Consider the following 27,938-nt stretch of genomic DNA (forward strand, 5'->3'; position numbering starts at 1 on the left):
ATTTTACATTGTAGGGTTTATTTATAGAGATAAAAAATTAATTGATTTATAAACACTTGTAAATTATAAAAGAAACAAAAAGAACTAAAAGAGCTTATTATCTTTTTTTTTTAAATTACACCGTTGCAACATATTGGAGTCTCATTTCGATCCTTTCCCAACTTCACCCTAGAATTAGAATTTTCAGATCCTGTATTATTTTCTAGAAGATGAAGAGTGACTCACATTCCAAAATTCTGCGGCATTTGCCAAATAAGTCGGTTTGGTAGCCACCGGGACAGTTTTTCCTCGCATAATAAGGTGAATCCAAGTCAAGTCTCCTGTAGTTTCCCCAGCCGAGTCGAAAAAGAGGTGCGAAAAGTGGGTCAGCATTTAGTCCGGCCATCGTAGTAAAAAGGAGCGCAAAGATGAGAACGACCCTAGCCATCTTTTGATACAAACTGTCATTTGTATAAAAACACAGGAAATAATAATATAATGCTGGGATTCACGCAGGAAGTGTGGTGATAATTTGAAAGTGAAAACAAAATGCGCATAATATTTTTCAGTAAAAAAAAAGACAACTCGCTTTATTAGTCACGTGTATGTCCTAAATATGGACAATTCTCATTGATTATTTTTATTTTACCCTCCTGCAAAAAAATTGAGTATAGAATTATATTTATTTTTCTTAATTTTATTTAAATTATTTTTATACCAAATATGATTATAATGTTTATATTAACACTAAATTTATTTTATTTTATAACAATAGCTAGCCAATAAGCAATAAAATTTAGTATAAAAATTGAATTGCAGTTTTTTTCTTTAATGAACCCTATGTAGGGTAAAACTACATTCTACATTGAAGAAAATACAAAGAATTTTGTTATAATTAGAAATTTGAAACAACATCATCGCGTGGACCAAAATTAAGGATATGCCAGCAAAAAATGATGATTTTTTAAATAAAGTTGAACCCAAAAATAAAAATAAAAAATTAATTGGGTGGTGCCTTCTGTACCACCAATAAAGGGCACAGGCCGACAAGACTTTGTCTTGGCCTGACCCTAATAAAAAAAAAAAAACATACTAGAAGATTGTATCTTCTCAAAACGACAAACAACGTTCTATTTGAAATTAATACAAGTGAAGTATTCTACAGCTCTCCACCTAAAATGAAAAGAAGTTTTAACTGAATCCTTAAAAGATGCCTATTTATTTTTTACCATTTGAGCCGACGCCGCCAACTATTTTCCGGCACGATCCTGATCTTTCATTCCATACCTCGCCATTAGGGCATTTTAATGACTTGGAATCCCGTGATGGAGAATCTACCACGACTTTATTTACCATTTCTATTCCAATCACCTCTTCTGTAAAGTAGTTGATATTTTAAATAATTTTTTATATATTTAAAAAAAAATTCAAACCTGCTTCTTCCAACTTTTCTCGGCAAGTTTTAGTTCGCGGATCATTAACTTGTCCATCTGGGCATTGGCGGTCGGGGGCAGTTATTATGATTCCTTGTTTCTGACGACCTTTAAAGCATAATATTTATGGTATGTAGCTTAAAAAAAAAAAATTAAACTTGACGATAAATTGAAACAAATCATCCAATGGCCTTATAATCTAATGGGGCCATTGCTGGAAATAAAGATTACAGCTGCATAGAATTGAATCTCGGTTTAGTAGTATTTAACTCATTAAAATAATTGTTTAAAAAGTGATCGATTTTAAATTTAAAAGTAGCTCGAAAGTTTAATTTTAATTATTATTTAAAGTTAATTTTGCGAAAATGTAATTAATCCCATTCAAAGATGAATATTCAAAACTTCTGAAAAATAAATTATCTGAAAACTTATATTTAAAGTAGCTTCTATGAGGATGGTAAAATATTAATTAATTTTTAAACCTGCTTTTTCTTCAGCACTTTCTCGGCATGAGTCTGTTCGCGGGTCGTAGACTTGCCCATCTGAGCATTGACGATTGGGGCCAGTTATAATGCTTGCTGGGACTGCTTAACATAATGGTATTTTGTAAACATTTTCTTTAAGTATGATATTTCAAACAGAAGGTAACAAATTATTTTTCATGAAATTAAACTTGACAGTAAAATAAAGAGTAAGAAGAGCAAGAATATAATTGAATCCCAGTAGAGTATTTTCATTTATGAAATAAAATTCTTCATATTTGACAGTATTTTTAAATTTTATTTTATTTTAAATCATTAAGATTGATAACCAGTATTATTAAATTTTGTGCTGTTTTATTTAATATTAAGATTTAAATATTAAAAACCACCAAGCACTCTGTAAATACTTTAATGTTTTTACAATTTTATATTGAGGCTACAAAATTAATTTTTAAGAGCACCTGTGTCTGTGTCTATGGCCAGCCTGCATCGTCCAATTCTATTGTCAAAAGTCTCGCCACTTTTGCAGGGTATGTTGGGCCGTGGAGGAGGGTCAAAAACTAGTCAAGTAAATTAATTAATGTTTTAATATTAATCACAAGCAATGAAAATACTAATAAATAAAATAGTCACCTGATTCAATTTCAATAACTTCCTCCTCCTCCTCTGAATTTACGACGTTAGAATCGACTGAAGATTCTGAACCTTGACCCATGTTGCTTGGAATTGCAACAATAAGAATTAAGAAAATAGCCGTAAAATCCCACTTGACGCCCATTATTTCTCTTTAAAGTAAAGCTCCTTAACCTATAAATGCTATTTCGTTTATGGAACGGAAAAGAAAACTCCCTGTCTTGCGGTTCACCGAGATATCCCTACTGCGTTCAAAATTCAAAACACTGTCATGCAATCACTTGTTTTACTTGCAGAAAAGAAAAATGATTTAAAACTTTCAAACACGATACAAGCTGCTAACGTTATCTATATATGTATACATAAAATGCTTTTCATATAATGCAGGCTCAATAACATATGCAAGTATTATCTTTAACTTTAACGTTTTTCATCTTGTAATCTAATGACGTCATTGGTGTGGATTTCATATTCCTTGTATAATTAAATAACAATAAATTTATAATTTTAGCATATTAAATATGTGCCAAGGTACAAAGAAAGCAAAATGGAACTGCATGATAATTATCCTATGCTAATAATTGCCCTGGTGTTTGAATCAAGTTGATTTAATTTCATTTTATTTCACAAACAAATTTGTATTAACAATTTTTAAGACGAGAACAATACAAGCCTGATGAATGGTAGTTTGTAATAGAGCAACCAAGTGAGAAAATTTTTAAAACAAAGTATTATTTTTATAAAAATTATAATAGTCTCTAACTAGTGGCGCATTATTTTGAGGAATTTCGTTTCATTAATGAAAAATATTTAAATCAATTATGTTGATACGTTTCAAGAAGGTATTGTTTTTCTGGTCAACCTGCAACAAATAAAAGTAAAAATTGAACTCTTGAAAAAAAAATAATTTTAAAGGACAAAGCGTTCAATTTGAACCACTAGTGAATTTGGATTTCTTCATAAACGCACAAATTTGTTGAATGCAATATTCCTTGCCTATTGAATAATTTTGAAGCATCTCCACCTGAACCACTTAAAACCTTCTTCGCAAAAATCATCTCGTGATTGAAGTCTTTTTGGAAATCTGCCTGCAACAACAAATCCAGTCAGCCGATTTTCATTGTCATCAAAATAATCTTCATCTTGCTCCTCGGCCCACGCTAAAGTAAGCATGCTGAACAATACAACGAAAAGTATCAGCAAGAGTAACTCGGAGCGGATGGACGAAAACCAACGTCGCTTCATGTTGACACTGACAATGAGGAAATTGAACTGACTTTGAAGTGTGGGGAGAGTGGAGGAAACCCCCATAAGTGGGAATTTTGTTGCAAGAGATAGAAATTTTTTTAAAGTAAAGTTGATACCTTTTGCACCATCAAAAAGGACCAATAAGACTCTGTCCAATTAAAAATAATTTAATATACTAAAATCAATTTTTCTTAACAAAAGGTCAACAAAATTGTAATCTATTGATGAAAGATCCGGTCATTATACCTGGGTCAGCACCTAACGTTTTATAGAGCTTGTTGTTTTATTAAAATATGTTTTAGAAGTACTAATTAACTGTACTGGAGCAAGCAATTGAAATAATTGGAACAAATAAATTGTCAAAATATTTATTATATTCACATAAGATCGCCAAATAACGTTGATGTTTGGGTGCAATAAACACTTGATTTTATTGACGACAATGATGACAAACTTTTTATGTATATAATAATCATTAATATATTTACTAGTTGATATATGAGATATAAGGAACCTGCGATTTTGTTATTAGTCAACCTGAAACAAAGAAATAAAAAAAATTAACACATATAATATATTATTAACTCTCTTGAAAATAAATAAATGAATTCATATTTTCTCATCTCCCTGCCATTGATGCAACAATAGTATATGTATAATAAACATTCTCAAAACTAAACAATTAATTATAGAATGGTGATTTGAAATTCAACCACAAAAATTACAGAAGTTTCTGCATGAGGAGCAATGAGCAGAATGAGGAGACCAACGTTTTTTTGGCATTAATAACAATGAGCTGATCAAAATAGAGCCACGGGCTAATCGCGTTTTGGCCTATGAAAGATTTAAAAAAAGTTTATTTTCGGCAATATTGTAGCATGAATTTTTATTAAAAAATTTAATAAAAAATATAAGATTTAAAGACTATGTAGCAAATATTACATAGAAAAGGAAAAAATAAGCAATAACAAAGGTGAAAAAAATGAGAAGGCGCATTGCAAATTAACTGCGTTGCTGCTGTGTGACAAATCTATGTGATTTACAATGGGCGCGTGTCCGGCACGCTGCTCCCAGAGCAAGGTCGCAGCAAAGGAAGAGGAATTGAACGACTCCTTGCAAGGTTAATTTGCATGCCCGGGGCAGTCGAGTGCGACCTGAATGAGCTTTGCCTCTTGTTAAAAGTGCTGCCAGTCGCATTTGCTCCTCGGACCACTGCAGACACAATGAGATACCATCTGTGCGCCACCGTGCTGCTGCTTGCAATTTTCGTCATGGCCTTCCAGACGGTGAGCGGACAGGAGCCCACGGAGGAGCCAGACCACGATTTGCAAGTGCTGATGCGAGCCATGCGAATCTACGAGCCTTTGTGCCCAAGAGGACAGTATATCATCCGAGGTGAATGCAAGTACCCTTTGATAGGATGAACAGGTGCGTAATTTGGTGGGTTACGAATTTTAAATTTTGTTAATGGATCAACTTAATTATAAATAATATAAATGAAATTTTAAAAATAAAACACAGAAATATCAGTTTCAATAATTTTTTAACATTATTCAAATATGTATTGAAAACAAATATAAATTTGGTTTATTTTGTTCAAAAATCATAATATATATGTCATTTATTGTATATCTATTCAATTTTTCCTCAAATCGTTATAAATTTGTAAAATGAATATGATATTATTAACTACATTTTGCTTTGGCTAAATTTTAATATACTTTATTCTTCATGTTTCAGTTATTTCTTGTCTCCCGCACCCTTATTGAAACGCAGCGTTATAAAAACTAATTATGGCGCCTTTCTTTGCATCGAGATGTATTTAAAGTTCCTATTATATCGAATAAATTTTTTACATTCCTTCATGATTACAATTATTTCTAAACATTAGATCCAGTAAATCAATAAAAAAATATTACCAAAAGTAGGCCTGCATTTGCAGCTCCTCTCATCGAAGACATGACCCTCGTTGCATTTCCGGGACACCCCCGGACACTCTCGGTCGGGCGCGTTCACAATGAACGTCGGCTCTAAATTTGGATCAACTGGTGGCCTATTCTCATTATTATTTGCGTGGCACATTGTGCCAATTAAGATCAACACGAGTAGAACTGTCTGCATCTCCGACCGCTTCCTTTCACGCCTTGATGCCCACAAAGACTGAGCGACACGGGCGGCTATCAACCTTGGTGGTGACGTCACCACCCTTTCATGAAAATTAAATAGACGCAATATGTGATTTGACAAAGAATGGAGCTTGACGTTGTTTGAGCAGTCATTGTCCAGCCAAGAAGTGATGTTCAGCAAACACGCATCGGCACTGAAACTGCGCAAATTTTGCACAACACCTCTAGCATGCGCCGTTTTCCTACAATTTTAATTATAAATCATGAAGTAGGATCAAGAGTGTAGAAAGTTTAAAATGCGAATCAGGAATCAGGAGAAGTATTCAATTTTAGGTTTTAAAATTTGATGGTTTAGTGCTTTCAAATTAATTTTATATTTATTATTATAAGATTTGTGGAGAAAAATAAATATGTAAATTTTATTCAATTTTCATATTTTTTGTCATTTAAATTTTAGGGAAAATAAGGAGCGAAAAAAATATACTAAATCCATAGAATTCATGCACAGATATAAAAGGCATTGAAGTCCCAAAATAATGTTAAAAGGCCGGACCAAAAGAAGCAAAATAAACTAGCAATTTATTAATTTTTTAAGAGTTTTACTAACTTTTATGGTTATCCAATAAAATTTTTATTTCTCCCCTAGTACGCAAACAATGTAGGACTACAAAATCGCTCTATTTGCTATATAATAATACTTAAAAAAAAATTAGTATTGGAAAACAGGCACACATGTAGGGCCACTTTACATAAATTGTTATGCTACACTGTGACACTCAACGTGCAAAAATGAGTCTGCACCGATTGGTGCGTTCATCAAAAATCCCTTTGGACTGGCAACGATCTCTCTTCTCCGCGTCAAATATAAATCCAAGTCCAGGTTTATTGGGTTTAGGTTTCTGTGGTGTTTGAGGTCGTGTTGGAGGTCTGACCTCATGATGGTATGGTGTGTTTTGCAGGGATGGTACCACCCATACTACCGACCGTTGCTGCTGATGATTGTTCACGTATGACCTCTGCTGTCCTGCTGGATTCACATATGCGCCGGTCTGTCTGTAGTTCTGGGCGCTGATCGACCAGCAGAGAGCAAGAAAGAGCAAAGCGAACAATCCGGGATTCATTTTCAGACATTTCATGCCACCATGAAAAGAAATAGATCAACTGAGAGGCTTTAGCGGAAACGCTTTGGCTTTTATATTTCTGCATGCCAGTAGTAGGAATATCCCGACCGACTAGCTTTTTTATATTGGTTCTGACGCCAAGAGAAACAAATTTTATTTTTCCACAAAAGTCAAACGATTTTCATTTTTTTTATTATATTTTTATTTTCTTTTGTATTGCCATTGCCAAATTGAACAAAATTTATTTTGTAACTTTTTTCTAATGAGACTCAAAAAAGAAATATAAACACTAATCTTTTTAGTCACAATCAGAATATTTAATTCAAGCAATCATAGTATTGCCAGCGTTGACAGAATTCCTACACTGCCCACGCCTCGCATCCCAAACTTGGCCAAACGGACACGATTTTCCACCTCGTGACGGACTGTCAAAAAGGTTGACAATCGTCTGCGTTGTCCGTTGTGCTGGTGGGCGCCTAGTTGTGGTGACCACTTGCTGCCGTCCGCCCTTCCGACGACCTTTACTTCGTCCACTAGCCGACACGGACGCCACCACTAGCAGGCAAATTAATGCGCAGACGATGAGAGCACGACACTTCATGTTGCAAGTAGAGTGCTTGGCGCAAATAAAGGTGAGGAGCGACTGTTAAAGAAGTCGAGTGCCTACTGGCATTAAATACAATTGCTCATATTGTATGCAAATATGTGCGGTCTCGGGGATTTCCCTTATCTCGATCGCAGTAAGAAGAGCATGACGGTATAGGCAGAACTGGACTTCCTTTGGATTTTGGTTCATAACCAGAATGTTTGTATTATATTTAATTTTATTTATTTCATTCAATTTACTGATAACGATTAATGCAAGCAGAGATGAATAAAATTAATATATATTAAAATCACAACTCAATTTTCAGTGCTGTGGCATGTATGTGCAGTTAAAATTTTTCTCTTTTCTATGGCACCAGAGAGCTTATTAGGCTATTAGGTCGGTCTCTTGCCAAAGTCAAGAACCCTTAACACATTTGTGCTTCCCAACCAACCTGACCCCTCTTAAAATTTGTTTGATGAGTAAATCTTTAAACATGCAGAAACAGTTCATTGATCAAACATTTTTTTTTTTTAATTTTATTGCAAGCATTAATAAATACTTTTTGCCATTATTAATCAGAACGAGCAAAAGAATTATTTAAAAATTGTGTTAACTAACACTAACAGTCTTTCTATAAATACTTGTTAACAAAATATTTTCACTTACTTCTTATATCGCGGATATTTTTTATTGCTCATAATTACAGCAAAGCTTTATTTTTTATTTTAATATAAATTTTTCACGAAAGACAATTTTATTATTTTTAAACGCGATTTAATTGCGTGTCTCCTCGTCCTCCTATGCATACAAAATAGAAAAATTAAAATTAAACACAAAATAAAAGAGTATCATGCTAGTTATTAAAACATAGTTTATTTTAATATTAATATAAATAAAATATCAAGCTGCTGGAAAAGTTTTATGCCTTCTCAACTCATCCCAGTTTGGGCCTACAAGATCCAGTGCGTTGGTCGTAGGTCTCATCCGGCAGGCAGCCAAATTGGTCCCTATTGGGGGATGTAAAAATAGTGGTCACGGGTGGTTTTTGAGGCTTCGGGTTTGGAGGTCGTGCAGGGTTTCTGTTTTGCTGCTGCTGGACGACCGGCTGCCGTTGCTGGTATTGCTGATAGTTGTTCTGCACGTAAGGCCGCTGTCCTGCTGGATTCTGATAAACCTGGGCACTGATCGACCAGCAGAGAGTTAGGAAGAGCAGAGAGAAAAGACCTAGATTCATTTCTGGGCCGGACACAACAACGCGCGGAGCGAACAAAAACAACTGTGCCTGCCAAAGTGCCTTCTTCGCTTTTATACCTCATTATTTTACTGCTACCTATAGCTCATCTTGCCCGTTATCAAATCCTGAGACAGGGTTTAAAACCAGTTTGCATCAAAATTAGCACAATAATCTTAATGTATTTATTCACCTGTTCATTTAAAGCAGGTCACCTCATAGTCGATACGGATATTTTCCAATATACAAATGAAAGTTTAGATAGCAACTGATGTGTAAATATTATTTCAAAACAAATAACAAAAGAATTCAATTCAATAATAGCCAGATTATATCTTTTGAATGAATAATGTGGAAAACACTTCCTTAAAGTTATACTTTTCCAAGAATATATTTCGGATGATTTTTATGAATTTTATTAATACCAAGAATGAATAAATAGATACAACTACCATATATCCTGACACAGAAAAGCTATTTTCGAAACATTTTTTTTTAATCCTCATAAACTTTGATACTAAGTTTAAAATATTTTATAAATATCACATAATGAGCGATAAAACGATAACCAATTTTTTTTTTAAATTAAAATAATGGTAATAAAAAAAAAATTCATTTTTTATTATTATTTTTATTAAGGTCCGGCCAAGACAAAGTCTTGTCGCCTTGTGCCCTTTATCGGTAGTGCAGAAGGCATCACCCAATTCTATTTATTATTATTTTTTTTGTTCAACTTCTCTGTTATTATATTTAATACGTAAGTCTATACACTTTCCTCAGTTATTTAATTTATAATCTGAATAAACGATTATACAGTTATATTATAATGATTTGAATAGAGACACACAAGAAAATATGTGGAATTCATTTTTATTTCTGAATTATTACAAAGATGATTGACTATTTCTGCTTATTTGAACAATAATGAAGAACAATTTAATTCATTTTGTGATACAATAATTGTAAAAACTCATGGTCCAGTTAAAAATTGAAATGGAAAAAAAACAAACACAATAAAAACTTAAGTGATCAATTCAATCAAACGATGGTCTGCATTTATTTTTGCGGTTGTCAAAAGTCTCGCCGGGCGGACAAGAATTTCTATCAGGTGCACCGATAAAAGTGCCCACTGGGGGGCGTTGGGGCTTCTGGGGTCGTGCTGGGGGTCTAACCTGCGGCTGATAGGCGTTACTTTGCTGGAATGGCCGCTGCTGCTGCTGCTGATACGGCCTCTGTCCGGCTATATTCTGAGGATACTGAAGTGCTCCCGTCTGTCCATAATTGTAGGAGTATTGGGCACTGACCGTCAAGCTCAGAGTCAGGAAAAGAAAAGCAAATAGGCCCAGATTCATTTTGAAAAGCGGATGCACCACAATCAGAAATAGAGACTAACTTAACGTACGGAGGTGATCTCGGAGCCTCTATATATACGCAATTGTACAGTGGGTATCGCAAAATAATCTGCCTGGTGCATTTCACACGACGAGTTGGAAAGAGAAACCGGTTTAGGAAGCTCCAGGACAGCCCGGTCGTCTACACAGGTTTTCCCCAATGAATTAAAAATATAAGAAATAAGAGCAATATAAATCCGGCTGCTAATGAATAATCAATTAAATTGCATTTTCTCTTTTTTAAATAACAAAATTTATAAATGACAAAACTCCCTCCCCATTTTTTTTTCTAGCGGCCGGTACGCTCTCTTTCAAAGGAGATGTTGCTGTGCTTAAGCAAGTTGTTTGCTAGCGAAAAGCCATTTCTTCATTCGCCCCTAAAATTTTTATTTTAAAACGTCTACATATTGAAAACACAAGAACAAAAATGGTGAAGAATGAGCAAAAGAAATAAGGAATCAAATATGATATATTTTGAAGCTTTATAAAGTTAATAAACTTTATGTCATTTAATCACATTTAAATTTATGCAAACAATAAAATAGGCTAGTAGTGCTTGATGATTACTTTATTAATATTAAAAAAAAAAAAAAAAAAAAAAATAAACGTGCGAGATACATTTTTCAAGAGACATTTATCCAAAAATGGGCCTGCATCTATTGCTGCGTTCATCATAAGCCTCATCGGGCCCGCAGGGATCTCTCTCTTGCGCGTCAAATATAGCGGTGAGCGGTGGCTGTTGGGGATTCTGAGGTCTCTGGGGTCGTGTTTGGGGTCTGACCTGAGGCTGGAAAGGTCTGTTTTGCTGGTTTGGTGCAACCGGCCGCCGCTGCTGTTGCTGCTGATTGTAATTGATCGCGGATGGCCTCTGCTGCCTTGGTGGATTCTGATATGCGCCGGTCTGTCTGTAGTTTTGGTTATAGTTCTGGGCGCTTATCGACCAGCAGAAAGTAAGCACGAGCAAAGCGAACAAGCCAAGATGCATTTTCAAGCACGTCTCGCCACAATAAAAAGAAGGAGATCAACTGAGCCATCCTGAGGACACGCCTTAGCTTTTATATTTTTGTCAGTGGGCAGGCTTCCTCAAAACAATTTTTTATCGACAAGGTTTGCAGTGAACCTGTTTAGGAATTCCCAGACTGACCGGTTATTTATTAAATATCGGATCTCCTAACAATACAAGTTCAAGCTACCAAGGTCAACAAGTGATTCAATTGCATAAATTTGCTTCCTAAATAATTCAAACAACACTTATGTTTTATTTAAAATTTTTTGCGGTGTTATCAAAATAATTACAATTTATTATTCATTAACAGTATGGAAACTCCTGTAATGCGGGTCGTTTTTTTTTATTAAATATGCTTACCTAATAATTTAAATTATAGCGCACTTCAAATCAATGAAATAAATAGACGAATTCAAAATAACGCTCGCTGATTAATATTGACAAGCTTAAAGCTTACAGCTCCCAGGGTAATTGTTGAAAACCAATTTGCTGCTCAGGCCGTAACAAAAAAGGTTTGTAAGTATATGATTTTCAATTATTTTCAAATTATTATTTTATCAGATTTATTATAAGCGTAACATAATTTTTTTTTTATTATTATCTGATTTTTTTTTACAAAATGAAGCAAATTTTAAAAATTTTAACAAAGCATGATAAAATAATTCAACTTAAAATCATCCATGAGAGGTCCTGCATGTATTTGTGCGTCTGTCAAAAGTCTTGCCAGGCTGGCACCGATCTCTGTCCTGCGCGTCGAATATATTGTCATCATGTCCGTAAGGCCAATTCGGTTTTGTCTGCCTCTTGTAAAGGTACCTTTGTCCAAGTGGTGATATTATTGGCTGCTGATACCTTTCATTGCGGGCTAATTTCATCATTTTACCTTCTGTCTGCCTGTCGGTATGGGCGCTGATCGGCCAGTAGAGGGTTAGGAAGAGCAGAGAAACCAAGACGAGATGCATTATGGACACAGCCGGTAGCTCGAGAAGACAAGAAATCAACTGACTCTCTCAAATTGATGCTTTAATTTTTATATTATTTCCAGTACGTAAAAGTAGAGCTGAGAGCGAAATGCTTTAAATATTAAACCTGTTAATGAAAAAGCTTGATCTTTTTAAGCACTGGTTTTCCCATATGTAGCGAAAAAAAAGAAAATGAAGGTCAATGGATAGTTTATTTAAAAATATTGGTAGAAACGACTGAGATGGAATAATTTAAAACTTCTCGCCAGCGTTCATTTATTCTTTTATTTATACCAGATATAGATAGAGTGGCTCAAAATAATTTTGCATGTGAATTTATTAAATGACGGGTTTAAAAATGTTTTAATCCAGGCTGGTAGGATGTAGGTAGAGCGATGGCCACCAAAATAGAGAGGACAAGCAACCGCTATCGCTTTGACATTTTGCGGTAATTTTCACGAACGACTCAAAAATTGTTATATATTATTTTAGGAATTAATAATTTCTCTTGTATCAAATTATTGCAACCACTTCACTTCTATTACATGCAGTATATAGTGCATCAGCATATTAAATAAAATAAATTTGGTAATACGCCTGCAAAAATACGCCTTTCCTATGGTATGCAACAAATATGTAATGAAACAAAGTCATGAAATGCATTTATGGCAATTTTAACTCGTGCAATTTGAGGCGACTCTAAAAATGTTTTTGGCTATGTAATATTTTTTCTGATTCCATTTTGGAATTTGCTGCATTTTCCACAGCGCTTAAATTGCTGTCAAAAATCTAATATTCTTCAAGTTTCCAATTAAAATACTTGAAATTTTCGCTAAAATAAGTTTATTTGCTCATTTCATCTTAAAACATTTTAACCAACGGTGCTGACATAATTTGTATATTTGCCACCCACAAAATACATATATTTTCATATCTTCAACAGAAATCGACGTTTGATTAAAATAATACAGCAAAAGTTTCGCTTATCATTGGTTCGGATTGGTTTCTAATGGTATGCAAGTTTTATTTTATTGACATATCGCCTGGTAGTTTTACGTTCCATATTTCAGCAAAATAATATAGATAAAAACATTTAATTATAATTATATTTTACAATTATTTTACTATTAAGACCATCTGGATACGACAAATTTGTTCTAATCTCATTTACATTTTAGACGCTTTGATTTTTTTTCTGTTTACAAAATTTCGTTTTAACTTCAGCTTACACTGGCTCTGCATTGATTCGTGCGTTCGTCAAATGCTTCCCCCGCTGGACAAGGATCTCTACGCGGGGTATCAAATATTTCGCTTATAGTTACTTGCTGAGGACGCTTTGGTGGTTGGGGTGGTCGGACCTGCTGCCGACTGCTGGGCCTTCTTTGCTGAACTTGTGCAACTGGCTGTCGCTGATTGAATTGCTGATGATTGTTTGAGTTCAGCTTCTGTCTTGCTGGATTTTGATTAACTGCCGACTCCTGACTGTTTTGGACATTCTGAGCGCTTATGGTCCAGCAGAGAGTCAACAAGAGCAAAGCAGCTACACCGAGATGCATTGAAACGCCGCAACGAAACAATCAAGATAGACTGGAGAGCCTGCCAAATAGACGCTCGACTTTTATAACTTGCAATTAAAATGATGAGGTGCTAAAAAAACCTGTTTAGAAATTCAAGAACGCCAAGATATTCCTACTTCTTTCGCTTTCCCCGTGAATTTTTAGAGGCCACCCAGAATATATTCTCTTGTTGCATAATTTACACTTTTGATAGTTTACTTATGATGTGAGGTGTGCATAATAAAAACAACCGTGTTAATGTTGTGCAATTCTGTTTGCTTTACTCTGTTTATAATTCTATGTGAAAATAATTTATTCATTTGCTCACAAAAAGTGAAACAACCCTCATATTTACGTTATGATGATATTATTATTTTAAATAACATAATTATATAGCGTTGTTAATTTATCATTCAAACTCATATTCAAATAAATATGAATTTAAAATAAACAATTTTATTTCAAAATCTGTCGTTCTTTTTTATCCTTACTAATCTCCCATATGCTGCAGACTTCAAAAAATCATTAACATTAACACACGAAAATTTATAATAATGTTGACAATTTTTGTTTTGTTACTCGCAACGGCAGGTTGGCCTGTTGTCACCTGTTAAAGGCAAAATTTCCTCTCCGGCAGTTTTGGAAAAGATTGATGACAGTATTCAAATTGGAAGTTGAGGGGATCTATACCGGCGTTAGGCTGCGGACTTAAAAAAAAATACAGAGGATCTCCATTGCAGCCTTCACTGATTTTTGTGTACTAGAAAAATACTACAAACATTTCATTTCTGAGAAACAATTAAATAATATTTTAAAATCCAGCACCCAGGACATAAAGTGATGGCAATGCAAAAGAGGACGTGCAACCGCTATCGCTATCTCAAGAACAGTGTGACCTTGCGATAATTTTCAGGAGTGCGACTTGGGCGTCAGGAATTGTCAATTTATTAAGAAAAAAATAATTTCTCCACATTTTTATAATTTATTTATTTGATTAAAAAAATGTAACTTGGAGGAAATATTCAAATTACACACTTCTCATAATATTCTACACGCAATTCTCCAAGTGCGCCTTTCCTATCAGTTTATTTTTATAAAAAATAGTAATAAAAATTCTAATTGATCAAAATTTGCCACTATACCAGTTGATTTGAATAATTAAAATGGGGTTTTAAATTTATTTCCTGGGCATTTATCCACAAATTATTAGATTCAATTTTGCCGTTGCGTTTTTCACAGCGCATAAAATTGGTAAAATTGTATGAAAATTCAAATATTGAATCCGTGAAGATGCCAAAATAAAAATCTAGAAATTTTTGCAAATTATATATTTATTTCAACTTTTTCATACATCAATTAATTTTTATATTTTTCCTAACTAAAAACACAAATTTTTTGACTTTAAATATGCAAAAATCTTTAGATTTTATAAATATAAATTTATTAATACATAATTCGCTTACAATTAGATTTTTTTATTATTATTTTGTTTTTATATGAAATAAATTTAATCAAAATTCAGCTTATAGTGAGCCTACATTGGTTGGTGCGTTCATCAAATACTTCCCCCATCGAACAATTAATTCTAGGCGGAGGTTGAACTATTTCGGATATACTTTCGAGCAGAGATATTGTTGGTGGTCGGACGGGTTGAACATGCTGACTGGACCTTTGTTGCTTGACAGGCACAACTGACCGCCGCTGCTGGAATTGCTGATAATTGTTTTCGTTTTGCCGCTGTCCACCTGGATTCTGATTAACTCCCGAGTTCTGTCTGTAGTTCTGGTAATTCTGTGCACTAATGGACCAGAAGAGAGCCAATAAGAGCAACGCAGACAAACTGAAATGCATAGTCTTGCTGGAAACGCCGCAATGAGACAATCAGTTTAAACTGGCGAGCCTGTCAAAGTAACACCCGAACTTTATAACGATGGAAACCGCACAAAGCTCCTCTGTTGCATATTCCCGTAGCTACGAGTTGCAATTTTTTTTCAGCGCAAGACAAAGCCTTGTCGGCCTGTGTCCTTCATTCTTCATTAGTGGTGCAGAAGGCACTGCCCAATTTAAAGGAGGGAGGGGGTTCAACTTTATAAAAAATCCTTTAAAACCTTTTTGGAAGCATAAGTACGCCAGGAAATACTGGTATTCTTCTTTGGATTTCCTTTGAATTTGTATGGCCCATCCAGAATATTCTTTCGTAACATAATTATTTTTACTTTTGATAATTCGATTCACCGAATTTACTCGGTACTTGGTAAAATAAAAACAATCGTTTTAATGTTTTGGAAATAATTTTATTACTAGATCAATCATCCCAGTCCTTATGAAGAATTAACAATGATAGTATTTTTTAACGAAAAAAAAATTGAGGTGTGGAAAACAAATATTTTTGTTTAATTAGCGGTTTCTTCCAACAATTTAAAAATATATTCTTCGGCATTTCCTAGTGCGTGCGTCATAAACGTAATTAGAAAGGCATTTTGGTTCTGACAAAACCTCAGTTTTAAGAAACTTTGCATTACTATCGTCCAATGTCTGCTGCTCCTTCAAATTCAAATCCTCAATGGCAGGACTGACGGTGGTGGCATTTCGCTCGGGCTCCTCTGATGTCCTCTTTCTTGTATAAGAAGACGATGTAGGACTTGCAATTAGAAGAACGAGTAAAATCAGCAGAAGGAATGTGCTGGTGCCCGAAGAGTGGTGCATCTTGAGGCTTTACTTCACCTTTGTCAAATGAAATGTAAAATTCTTGTCTAATGTTTAGGCGAGAGGAAGACATAAATGGTTGGGTTAAAGAGGACGAGCAACCGCAATGCAATGTGACCTTGCGGTAAATTTTGAAGTGAATAATACCAAGTATATACCCATCAAAAACACAAAATCTAGAAACAAACAAGGAAAAAAATAAATTATTATATGAATAGTGTTATAATACATACTCAAAATATTTAGATCGCATTTTTTAGTCTTTCAATCCGATATACAAAGTTGTATAATTTATATCCGACCCAATAGCCTAATAAGCTCAAGGGTGCCATAAGCAGAAAACATAATATATAGAACATTTAAATTAGTTAATTTTGAACATCTCTGCAAGAATTCGTTCTAGGGTCTGAAATCTGGCCAGGTGGACAGTCTCTTTGAGGCGAGTCCCATATTGCAAAAGCAACGCCAGGCTCTTTCCGACTGCTTGGTTTGGCGAATTTTGTTTCCGTGCCTGTTTGGCGATGATGAAGTCGGAAGATCAGCCGCCGCCTTACAAGTTGTACGATGCTCAAGGTCTGCCAGTCGATTTGAGCACCGCTTTCCGCATACACACATCCGATTATTAAACTCAAAATAATAACATTTTTTAGTTGAAGGCACATCATTACAAAGAAATGTTGAGCAGCTGAAGGATTTTTTATGACTGGGTGTTAGTTTTCTTAAAAAAGGGCGTATATTCTATTTAATTGAATATTTTTTCGTTTTGTGGGAAAGCACACAAAAAAACCACACTTATGAAGGTCTCACCACAACGACTGTGACCTTAAAATTTCCTAAGTTTTATTTATAAATCTACCTATAGTCCTTTATTTAAACGTCAGCAAATAACAAAAATAGCATTCTAGATTCATTGGATAATAAAATGTTAACAGTCTTTTCTTGTGTGTCAAATATTTATTGATATCTTTTAGAACGACAAATTAAAAAAAGGTTTTTAAATGAATCACTCAATTTGATAATAAAAATGGTTTATTTTAATTTGTGCGTGTTAAAAATTGTTCAATATTCAATCATTTTCAATACATCAGGCTAAATAATACTAATGATTTTTACAATATTGAATTTATAGATGATGTATTCATGCAGAGAATTCTCGGTGATACAATGATAAACATAATTTGAAACTTATACTATCTTGATTACTTCAAAAGCGGCCGACACGTATTTAAACGTTTATAAAAGACATATCCATCATCGCAACGTTCAGGGGGAAGTGGAATAGATGTTCTCAACGGTGATCCTATTAATCCCTCCAAACCTGGCTTTTTTCCATTAGACTGGTATCCTGGGGGACCGCGAGGCGCTGATCCCAGAGAACCTCCTTTTAAATGTTCTGGAACGCCTGGACCTACCGGACGTTGCTGTGCGTGAGCAAAGGCCAACAGCACGGCTGTGATCAAGAATAGCGTTGAATAATTGATTTGCATGATAGAAAAACAACCAAGGTTGTCCTGTTTGAAAGCAGTGGTCCAAGCTAATGCACACAATCAAGCTCCACGCAAAATTTATTTTAGACTCCGGAAGGATGTTGGCCGGCCATCAAGAAAAACAATTAACCGCAATAACCACTACTGATGCAAGAACTATTATGCAAAAGTAGAATAAATTAATTTTAGTTCAACTTTTCATTGCGACTTTAGCTTATTCAGCTGCGCAACACTTTTGTTTACTGTTTTTAATTTTGACCATACTTTTCCTTGTACGAATATCACTTGCAAACTTTGAACTGCGGGTTTGCAAATTGAATTAATGAGTTGAGCCTTGATCGTCATGGAGCGACCAACTGACGAGTCAAAATAACACACCTTGACATTTGACATGTTTACTTGCCACATAATTTTTATTTTCGATGGTCAATAATGAAATTAATTTGAATGAGTTCATAAATGATTAAACCACTATATTAAATAGAAATAAATTTAAAAATATTATTTAAATAGAAAAGGTGATTTTAAAACTAATAAAAAAATTGTTGCTGCTGGTTAAGATTAAATTATGGATTTTGTCTATTTCTGAAATGATACATACATAATTGTATATAATAAAGGAACTAATTATTCGGTTCTAAATTTAAAGTTCATTCAGACTTTTCCAGCAAAATTTTGATCCTTTGTTTTTAGCTTGGGTTCATCTGTAAATTGAAGATTTTTTACACATTAAATAGCTAAAAAAAGTTATGCTTCTACTATACCGAAATTGAGACGCGTTGTGGTGGTTCGCACCTTCCATGCAATACATGATATCCAGGTGGACAAAATTTGTTTAGCCACGGCTGCAAACCATAAAGTGCGCTGTGAGGGTAGCCACCTCCGTAATATGGATATCCCTTCAATGTTCAATGAATTGTTTAGCACCACGTAAAAAAATAATAATAATGTATAATAATTTATCTTACCCAATATTTATTATTATAGGCCAATGGGCTACTTTGCCAACAGCTATTAGCTGGGTGATGAAAGAGAGGATATAATGGTGAGTGGAAATTCCCAAAGTTAATTGGTTGATAGAAAGGCAAATGTGAATACGGATGCCACTGAAAATTTAAATTTTGAATTAAAAAATAAATAAAAACATGCTTAATGTACTTTGTTGTGTAAATAACTTGGTCTGCATTTTCCTGCCGTTAGTTTGTACCCCAAGGGGCACGGGTCTTCTTGGAAAGTTGCAGGTTGTTTTGTGGTAATAGAAACGATCGCTGGAGGCTTCGGAGACGTTACAAATGGCAAAACAGAGGTTGGAGACGGTACCGGTTCAGGTCTGTTGACACCGGTGTGCGCCGGCTGCAACAGGATAGACATTTTTCTGATTTTTCCTTGCAAATTAAACTGTCTTTTGTTTGTGAGACACGTTAACGAGTTGATGGTTCAATTACACTTGTGCGCTTTGGCTGATAAGCCCTCAAAATACTAAAGTGGCTGATCATATCTAGCGTGAGAACCTTGGTGCGCTGCCTGTCATTATTACAGTGTAATTACAACGCTAAACATATATCAAACATAGTTGTAGACAGGTTAATTTCTAGATTTTTACTTCTCTTTTTGTGCGCAAAATACTATTGCAATATAGAAAAACTAGAAAATATTTAATCAAATTTTTTTATTTATTTATTGGTTTGAATTTCTTTTCAATAAAATTTTTTATTTTAAACAAATTGCCAATTAAAATTATTAAATTATTGTAATATAATTTTAAATTTCATGTGATATGATGAGAAATAAGGTGGTGTTTATACTGTGTTGTGATATATCAATAAACACAATTTGCAACTATACTTGCATTTTTTTTATATTATCACGAAAAAGTTGGTTAAAATTATTACATAATTTTTTATTAACGTTTTAATATTTATAATAATTAATGGATTGTAACAAGTTCTATAGAAATGTACACTCACCCCAAACCGAATTCTGACAGACACCTTGCACCTCCCATTTGCAAAGTGTGATCCCGGGGGGCAATCCAAGTGTCTCGGATCGCTGTCTGGAATTTGTGCCTTCAGGTGCCCGGCGAGAAAAAAGACGGCTAAAGTCACGACGTTTCTCTCCTGGGTGAGTCTCATTTTGAGTGGTTAAGTGTAAAATCCGTCCAGGCCTTTTAAGCAGTAGAAGTCACGCATACTTGGTGCTTTTAATTGCCAAGACGGGCCCTTAGTGCGTCAGTTGCTTTCATTGTCAAGTGCAGCAGGTTCATAGTTGAAAATTTTAATTCATCTTGCGTCAAAGTTCTCACCACTAAATTGCTTAATTAATTTGCAGACAATAAAGAGTAATAAACTCTGCGGTTCAGTCTTTATTGCTCAGTTTGCGGAAGCGATTTTTGTCAAATAATTGTGATTGAGAAAAAAAACTTTTACATACTTTATATTATATATTTTATTCTATTTGGGATCACATATAAGAGCTTAGATTGGAATTTAATCACACGGTAGAAATTCATTCCATTTTTCTTAATTATATAATTAAAACTAGTAAGGGAGGGAGGTGAAAGCAAATTGGGTTTTAAATACCGTTAAATAGGAAGCAATATTATAAATTTAATCATCAACTTTTGATTATTTTTGAAGATCTAACACAACGTTGGCGACGTTTTATGTAGACATATCCCTCTCTGCACTTCAACCTATCAGGTACATTTGTAATACTTAGTCCAACAGGATTAGCAGAGACATCCTCATCATCTATTTTGAGAGAAAGATAAAAATATTAAAGCTTGAAAAATATTTATTTATGGTGAATAAATTGTTAGTGAAACTTGAGTAGCAAATAAAATTAAATTGTTATATAATAATTATTAATGAAATTTTTACAACATTTCGTTTCCATGTGCAGATAAAATAGATAAACAGCGAAAACAAACAAAATTAAGCAAGTAATATTGAACAAATACAGAAGGAAAAACTCACCATTAATGAATGGAATGCAGTTTCCAGCAGTATTGAAAATAAAACCCATGGGACATTCTTCGTCAGCGTCCCTTCTGTTTCGCGACACCTTCCTCGCGATTTGCCTCGATTCGGCCGTGTCCAGGAGAAAAAAGAGGCACAAAATTAATGTGAAAAACAAGCACAAAACTCGAGCCATGTTTCCAGCCAACTGCGCCTCGCAGTCAGTCACAAATAAGAGCCTCTCTCTTCAGATGGCACCGCCTGACCCTAGTGACCTATACAGTATACACTTTGAAATGTCGTCAGCCGCTTTGGTGCAAAGACAAATCGTACCTGAATCCGGGAGTGAGCAAAAAAGTGCTAATTATTCAACTAAATCTTTCCCTGTAAACATTCCGAAGTTCAACGAAGCACATAACCTCTTTTATGTGCAGGTGTTGATTGAAGAATGGTGAACCAACCAAAGGCTAAATGAAAAGAATTATCCCTACCTGCATACTAAGAAACCGGTTTAACGAGGAGTCGCAGACTCAGTCGCGCCTTTTGTGTGTCTTATTTTCTTCACTATATATTTACTTCCAAAATAGAAAATAAAAACCTCTAAAAAATTTGGTAAAAAATATTGAAGTTAATTTGTGTTTGATTACAAAAAGGTAAAATTTGTATTGAATTTTAATGATGAATGTTTATTGTTGAAATTACTACAGAGCTTTGTATTTTTCTTCAGACGAAAACGAATATTGTCAGCTCCACGTCTTTTAGCTTAATATGCGCCTGTTTTTTTTACATAGTTGGAATATTTTACGATGTTTTCACATTATAATAAAAATGCAGTCTGTGCTATTTATTTCGCGAGATGGACGGAATGCATTTTCTTCTTCTATCTGACCAAACTTCTCCAGATGGACATGTTCGAATAGGATCAATTCGAGTAGGAGCAATTGCGACCTGAAGAGGTATGGATCCCAAATTTTCAGGCTGTGACGTTGTCGATTTTTCCTCTTTTTCAGAATTTGTGGAGACGCCTTTATTAAAATAATAATCAAATTTAAGTAAGTCACCAATTCAAAGAGTAAAAGTGTGAAATTTAAGCTTGAAAATTATAAATTGAATCGATTATGAGTGTACCTGTTCCTATTAAACATCTTCTAAGTTGGGTATCATAATATCTGCCAGGTGGACAGCGTTGTGGAGCAGCTCCGTTTGCCTGCGAAATGCTCTGGACCACCACGCAAATCGCGATCAGCGAAGAGAAACGCAAAGACGCCTTCGTCCACATCACACTCCGTCTCTCGACTGACTTGTATCTTCCAACTGGTATTCTATAATTCTGCTCCAAGGCTCCGTCATCGCCGGGTTCAAAATAAATATTTAATAGAGAGTTGTCGTTTATTTTGCTAATTATTGTCAACTCGAAAATTTTTAGGAATATAAATAAATAGTATAATCATAAAAATGCTCGTTAAGTGAGCTTAGTCTTATAGACGGCGCTAGTCTACAGACAAATACAAGGTCAACTAGTCTAATTATTAACCATGTCATATTCTATCAAGCACAAATTTGGCCATATTTTTTACTGTGGTAAATAATAAGTAAAGAAAATGTTAAATAAAATTGATGATAATAAATAAGAAACATAAAACTAAATAATTAATTCATAATTTGCCTTCTGCAAGCTTAATACGCACAGGCTGATTAGACACTTTGTCTTGGCCTGACCAAAAAAGTATTTATATGGAATTATTTTGTAATGGTGGTATTCATATTTATAAAAATATTATTATTACCTTGGAATTTATTTTAGACAAATCTGAAGACCATTCATTGCGGTAAGGGAGATAATTTCCGCACAGAATAGCCTCTTTGAGGCACATTTAAAAAATGCCAAAAATGGCATAGCAATTTATCTTTTGTTATTCACACTAATACTCCTTTTTTTAGTGTAATTAATAAATTATATTGATTCAGGTATTAATTAAAATCAATTACTACGTAATAATTTGTTTTTAAATGTCAATTTTTATTGAAATTTAGAGAATTTAGAGAACTGTAAAATGTTTAATATCTTATAGCTGAATTCAAGAAGATGCGCTGGCTTGTATTGTGTTCTGCCAAGTTGCATAACAACTAGAGATGAGATGCCTCTGAATAAGCGTAATAACGGCAATGAAGTGAAAACAAGCCGCGCGACTTGAAGGTCAACGGTACGACAGTCATCTATAGGATAGAAGATGAATCAGTGGAAAGGCATTTCCGAGCATCTACACTGCGCGTGCAGCGCCTCCAATATTTATTTCGATTAAAAAAATGTAACAGAACATATAGATCATCATTTTATTTTAACATTATTAATAAATAAAAGTAACGGTGAATCAAAGTGAAAAAATTAAAATATTGTTGGTTTATAAGACTAAAAAAGAAAAATAGTTTAATGCATTATGTTTTATTTGATTCTCTATATCAAAAGAAAATCACCTATTGAGACAATTCTATATTATTTGTAACAAAAAAAAAAAAAAAAAAATGCTAGTACAAAGTCAAAATTAAAGCAAACACTTTTGAAAATTTAATTATTGGAATCAGCCAGTCAAGCAATAATTTCAATTATAAAGAGTATGACATGTATTTATTAACAATTTAAATATTCAAGTTTATATCTATTTATTTCAAAGAGTATTGTATTACACATACCAAAATTAAATTTACCAAATGTACATAATATTATCGTCTTGTGATTCCATTTTAAAGTATTAAATTTGTGTATTTGAATTTCATCGATTCAGTACAAATATAAATAAAAGCCAAATTTATGAAGCAGTCAAAAAACCTTCTTGCACTTTCCACTTCTCATATTTCTGACATAGCCCTCTTCGCAATCTCTGTTCGGCGCGTTCGCCATCACTCTTGTGTCCAAAATCACATCCGAGCTGTTCCCAGGAGGCGCCGTTGTCGTGGAGTGGTGCCGATAATGATGGGTCGTCGCTCTCAACTTGGAAACTGATATGGAAGAGGTGGTGGACCTCTGAGAGACCTGGTCGGGCATTACAACGGCGTCCCTGTCCACCACCCGCGGGCGGCCGGTGGTCGTGCTGGACTTCGTTTGGCGCAACCTCGTTTCGATGAGGGAGGATGAGGAAGGTCTCCTCTTTTCGGCGGAGTCGTCCCGAAAGACGAACGAGTCATCAGCGGCGGCCGCAGCTGCGAAGAAGAGGAGCGCCAACAAAGCCGATCTCATGTTGACTGAGCCAAAGGTCGCGCGGCCTCGTGCGTGATGAGCGGCACACTTGCCGCAGTCGTTACGATTGGTCTGGATTTATCCAGTTGCCACACATTTGAGTCTCACTTCAAACTCGGAAAAATCACTCTTAATTTATATAAAATTTAATCCAAAAACTTTCTGCACCGGCCGAATCGGTCTTTACGTTCGTTGGTTTTGTTGCAGCGCCGGTCTGGGGCATTGATCAGCATTTTCCCCTTTCGACCAGTTCCGGAATCGATGGCATTATTCTCTTCTAAATCATTAAAAGTCGGGTTAATATTGGCCCTGCCCAAAAATTCCTTTTCAAACAATTCTAGGAGTCTCGAATTACTGGTTTTGTTTTTTTCACCGACTGCTTCCTCTGCATTGATGGTGGTTGATTCGACTGGTTCCTCAGTCAATTCAGCAATTTCGGAAGAATTGTCCAGAGTTGCATTCGAAACGGTCCCCCCGACGGTGGTGGAGTTGGCGTTGGGGAAGAATAAGTCCGAAAGGAGCCAGCAAAACGCGTGGCTGGGGTTGAGCACCAGGAGCACCGCTACGACGACCACGAACACACGCGGCATATCACGCACCTGCCGCTAACACATTATACTGCACAAATGAAAGTGAGAGTGGTCGTAAGAAAACATTTATATACGAGCATTCTGTAAGGTTAAGTTGCTCAAATAGGAACTTTCTTTCCTCCACGCCGGCTCCCTCTTGCTGCGGGACTTCTCAGAAGATCCGCGATATATTATGGCTCAATATTATTTAATCGCCAATGCATATTTATGTGTCGCCAAAGAGGTCGGAGGCCACTGGAGCAAGCAGGCATGATCGAGTTGTTTGTCTTGCTGAGTGTGGCAGAAAACCAGTGACCTTTAACAATGACGAATATTGTTGAACCGATCCGCCCGCAAAAAGCATTGAATCTCAATTTGCACAATGGTGTTAGTTAGAAGGCCTTTGAAATAAAAAAAAGTGGATGACCTTCCTTAAGATTCGACCACCCACACATCTAAAATTCTCAAATTCCCAGAACTAATCAATTTTGACCTGTGAAGTTTAGCAATAAGGAATTTTTTTTATAATCATTCAATATTAATAATGAATTTTCCATTTTTATTGATATTATGTTAGGTAACATTACAAATTTAATTCAAAACTCATTTTAGGACAATTTTTAAATATAAATTAAAAATTAAAAAGATTGCAAACTTTCATAAAACAAACGAAATGATGAAAATATAATTATTTTTTCATATTACTTAAAAAATTATCATAAATAAAATTATAATGTTATTTCTAATTTAAAAAATGTAAAATGGTAGTTGACTGCATTGGGGACGTACAGATTTTTCTATGCGCTTTATTGTTACGAAACACTTTGTTACACTATAGTTAGCAATAGGCCGCCAACTGCATGCTTAGCTGGTATTACGATGACTGTAAATAAAACAATTTCCTCCAACTTGTAAAACAACAAGAATGTGCCTCCATAAAACATTAACCAAAACACTCATCTGCGACCTTCAAGGTCTTTTAGTTCCGAGAATGAAACAGATTTTTTTGCTAATGACTTCAAGAATTAAAAAAATATCATCAATTTATTTGCAAATTTTAAATAATTACAACTTTCAAGCTCCGTTGGGCCTCTCCTCCTTGCTCAATGCGACAATGAAAGATTTGATAAGAACACAGCTCTCCCGGATTTGATGGCGGGAAACCCCACGAATTCATTGCCCCTGTCGAGGTGAACAACGATTAGATTTTGTACTTTCTCTCATCTCCTCTTGCTCACAATCAAGTTTGGCAATAATTTTTTATTTTTTTTGTGGCCCGTACCTGTACCCTTACAAATGACGATATGACCCTTTTGCACCTTCCGTACGCCAGCTTGAATCCATCTGGGCACGGCGGATTTATCTGCTCCAATTTAGGCGCCTGAATGATGTACGAGGCGGCGAATTTGTGGTTTTCGGTGAAAACTCGCGAGGAACCAACCGTGATTTTGGCGACCAGCAGGACGGCCAGAAGGAACAACTGCGCTCTAGGCATTGTGGTCTTGCACTTGTCAGATAAAATAGCAAAACGCAGCTCGGATTGTTTGGAAATGCGCACCGAACTAGTCGGCGTCATTTATTTTGCATATCGCACGTGAAATATTGCGTGGCTGCCGTTGCGCTATGAATAAGGAATGCACACATAATATGTGCCAATCTATTTGTAAAAAAGCTGCAAGGTTTATTTATTAAATAGGCAAAAATTCAAGCTTTGCAAATTAAACTTTTAGCAATTTATATTACTTATAATTTGGTTTCCTATTCCTGTGATAAATTGTTGACAAAAAAATGATTAAATAATTTGGTGCAGCGTAAGAGTTGCAATTCAATTTTATAATTATTTGGCAAATATCTATAAAACTATGAAATTTGCATTGGTATTATATTAGTATACGTAGATAAGAAATATCACCAATTTCAAACCAAATAATTGAGTAATTAAGGACTCCTTATTGACATAGTCAAATCAGTCTTTTACAATCCCATAGCAAGCCATTTTGGGCAATTATTGAATAGCACACCATTGTTGTAAAGACTTGATTTGACTATGTCAATGAGGAGTCCTTAATTAATAATTTTGTGATTTCAACTTATTTTTCCCACTAATATATCTAAACTTGTTTCACTTTTGTATATTTTTTATGTTCAAAAGAAAAAAATTAAATTATTTTCAATGTGATAAGTTGCTTGATATTTGCTTATATCATTTTATTAACAAACCAATTTAATTTCATTTACCACAAAAAGTTTTTCTCAGAATATATCTTTCGAAAAAAGAGCAATTGCCAGGTAATTTTGGTGGTTTGTACTGATAAAAATTTGGATAGGTTGGGTTGTCGTAAGATGTCAACAGATTTTTCAACAAAGAATTATGTCCGTTGTTTTCGTAGGCCTCGCAGCAGATGCTTGACAGTAGCAAGATTGCCACCATCGCGAGTTCTCTGCGGTAGTTCATATCTGCCAGAGATTAAATCAATTACGCATTCAAGACAAATAAATTATAAAATTTGCTTACTTGAAGTGTTGGAACCAAAAAAGTAGCGTTGTAGTAATAAAGAGCAACAAAATGGATCTTTCCTCGTCACAGTTAAAAACAGATATGGCGATATGGCATAGTTTTCAAGAAGATAGGGCATTGCGGAGCAAAGTATGAATTTATTTTGATATTGACCTCTTGATAACGCGAGATCATGTGAGAAGAAAGTTGGATGGGTACACCAATGCCAAAAATGAGCTGGGATAAAAAAAATCATTTTTTTTTTAATATTGAGGAAAAATGGCAGTTTCAATTGTGGCATAGAGTTAATCAGCTACTTAACACAAAAGATTGAGTAAAACTCTAGTATAATTTTTTTATTATAGAATGTAAACGTAATTTATTAAAAATATATTTAATATGTTGGCGCCACATACAAATATGCACACTTCATTGCCTTGTTTCAATAATTTCAGGTATTGTAAAATAAAATTGGTATTACATAAAAAATAAAATATTATTTACTTTTGTAAATTTCATGAAGATGATTTTAAATATAATGTATTATCATTAGCGAATTAATAAATAATCAGTTGTGATTCACCTTCTTACATTTTTCTTTTCTTAGAATATATTTATCAAAAAAAAGAGCAATTGTCTTCCTCTCTTTGCCTAAAACCATGACCTCCATGGTAATTGGAGTTCTGATAATAATGTGGCTTAGACACAAGGTGAGAACTGCGACCCTTAG

The 27,938-nt window shown here is 34.6% G+C and overlaps 4 protein-coding genes and 2 long non-coding RNA genes across 9 annotated transcripts in view; 1 reads left to right on the forward strand and 5 right to left on the reverse strand.

The window, feature by feature from the left end:
- LOC132202730 (5-hydroxytryptamine receptor 7) overlaps positions 1 to 27,938 on the reverse strand; it is a 77,393-nt gene that overhangs the window by 45,561 nt on the left and 3,894 nt on the right. The gene's annotated exons all lie outside the window — the stretch shown is intronic.
- On the reverse strand, positions 521 to 3,385 carry LOC132202740 (uncharacterized). 3 transcript variants are annotated; one of them, XM_059629880.1, is made up of 6 exons: positions 2,528 to 3,385; positions 2,356 to 2,454; positions 1,895 to 1,999; positions 1,413 to 1,520; positions 1,209 to 1,355; positions 521 to 1,152 (listed from the first exon to the last, which is right to left on the reverse strand). In XM_059629880.1, exons 1-6 carry the CDS (start codon positions 2,670 to 2,672, stop codon positions 1,139 to 1,141), a joined length of 618 nt encoding a protein of 205 aa, XP_059485863.1. In that variant the 5' UTR covers positions 2,673 to 3,385; the 3' UTR covers positions 521 to 1,138. The 3 variants fall into 3 exon arrangements, with proteins under 3 accessions (XP_059485863.1, XP_059485879.1, XP_059485870.1); XM_059629887.1 differs by having other exon boundaries at positions 522 to 1,152; positions 1,895 to 1,996; XM_059629896.1 differs by lacking the exon at positions 1,895 to 1,999.
- LOC132202772 (uncharacterized) lies at positions 4,759 to 5,638 on the forward strand. Its single transcript, XR_009442406.1, has 2 exons — positions 4,759 to 5,203; positions 5,516 to 5,638. It is a non-coding gene; the product is annotated as an uncharacterized LOC132202772 (long non-coding RNA).
- On the reverse strand, positions 9,697 to 12,292 carry LOC132205355 (uncharacterized). The gene is made up of 2 exons (XR_009442688.1): positions 12,123 to 12,292; positions 9,697 to 12,055 (listed from the first exon to the last, which is right to left on the reverse strand). It is a non-coding gene; the product is annotated as an uncharacterized LOC132205355 (long non-coding RNA).
- LOC132205223 (uncharacterized) lies at positions 17,483 to 22,230 on the reverse strand. 2 transcript variants are annotated; one of them, XR_009442679.1, is made up of 8 exons: positions 22,036 to 22,230; positions 21,241 to 21,932; positions 20,926 to 21,182; positions 19,918 to 20,700; positions 19,109 to 19,303; positions 18,919 to 19,056; positions 18,715 to 18,849; positions 18,497 to 18,654 (listed from the first exon to the last, which is right to left on the reverse strand). XR_009442679.1 is itself a non-coding variant. In XM_059634166.1 (4 exons), the coding sequence occupies exons 1-4, from the start codon at positions 19,319 to 19,321 to the stop codon at positions 18,640 to 18,642; spliced, it is 501 nt and encodes a 166-aa protein (XP_059490149.1). In that variant the 5' UTR covers positions 19,322 to 19,605; the 3' UTR covers positions 17,483 to 18,639. The 2 variants fall into 2 exon arrangements, 1 of the variants encoding a protein (XP_059490149.1); XM_059634166.1 differs by lacking the exons at positions 19,918 to 20,700; positions 20,926 to 21,182; positions 21,241 to 21,932; positions 22,036 to 22,230 and having other exon boundaries at positions 17,483 to 18,654; positions 19,109 to 19,605.
- On the reverse strand, positions 22,900 to 24,902 carry LOC132202754 (uncharacterized). The gene is made up of 2 exons (XM_059629908.1): positions 23,735 to 24,902; positions 22,900 to 23,124 (listed from the first exon to the last, which is right to left on the reverse strand). The coding sequence occupies exons 1-2, from the start codon at positions 24,140 to 24,142 to the stop codon at positions 23,035 to 23,037; spliced, it is 498 nt and encodes a 165-aa protein (XP_059485891.1). The 5' UTR covers positions 24,143 to 24,902; the 3' UTR covers positions 22,900 to 23,034.

The sequence above is a fragment of the Neocloeon triangulifer genome, unplaced genomic scaffold (assembly GCF_031216515.1).
Source record: "Neocloeon triangulifer isolate White Clay Creek 2 clone unplaced genomic scaffold, ASM3121651v1 ptg000002l, whole genome shotgun sequence".
In the NCBI taxonomy this organism is placed as follows: domain Eukaryota; kingdom Metazoa; phylum Arthropoda; class Insecta; order Ephemeroptera; family Baetidae; genus Neocloeon; species Neocloeon triangulifer.

Coding starts and splice junctions, on each gene's coding strand:
- LOC132202754 (XM_059629908.1), bottom strand. CDS start 24,142: ATGAGATCGGCTTTGTTGGCGCTCCTCTTCTTCGCAGCTGCGGCCGCC. Junction 23,125..23,734: donor GAAGTGGAAAGTGCAAGAAG/GTTTTTTGACTG, acceptor TCTATCCTATAG/ATGACTGTCGTACCGTTGAC.
- LOC132202740 (XM_059629880.1), bottom strand. CDS start 2,672: ATGGGCGTCAAGTGGGATTTTACGGCTATTTTCTTAATTCTTATTGTT. Junction 2,455..2,527: donor AGTTATTGAAATTGAATCAG/GTGACTATTTTA, acceptor TTACTTGACTAG/TTTTTGACCCTCCTCCACGG. Junction 2,000..2,355: donor GGCCATAGACACAGACACAG/GTGCTCTTAAAA, acceptor CATTATGTTAAG/CAGTCCCAGCAAGCATTATA.
- LOC132205223 (XM_059634166.1), bottom strand. CDS start 19,321: ATGTCTATCCTGTTGCAGCCGGCGCACACCGGTGTCAACAGACCTGAA. Junction 19,057..19,108: donor CAAGTTATTTACACAACAAA/GTACATTAAGCA, acceptor TTAAATTTTCAG/TGGCATCCGTATTCACATTT. Junction 18,850..18,918: donor CCTATAATAATAAATATTGG/GTAAGATAAATT, acceptor TGAACATTGAAG/GGATATCCATATTACGGAGG.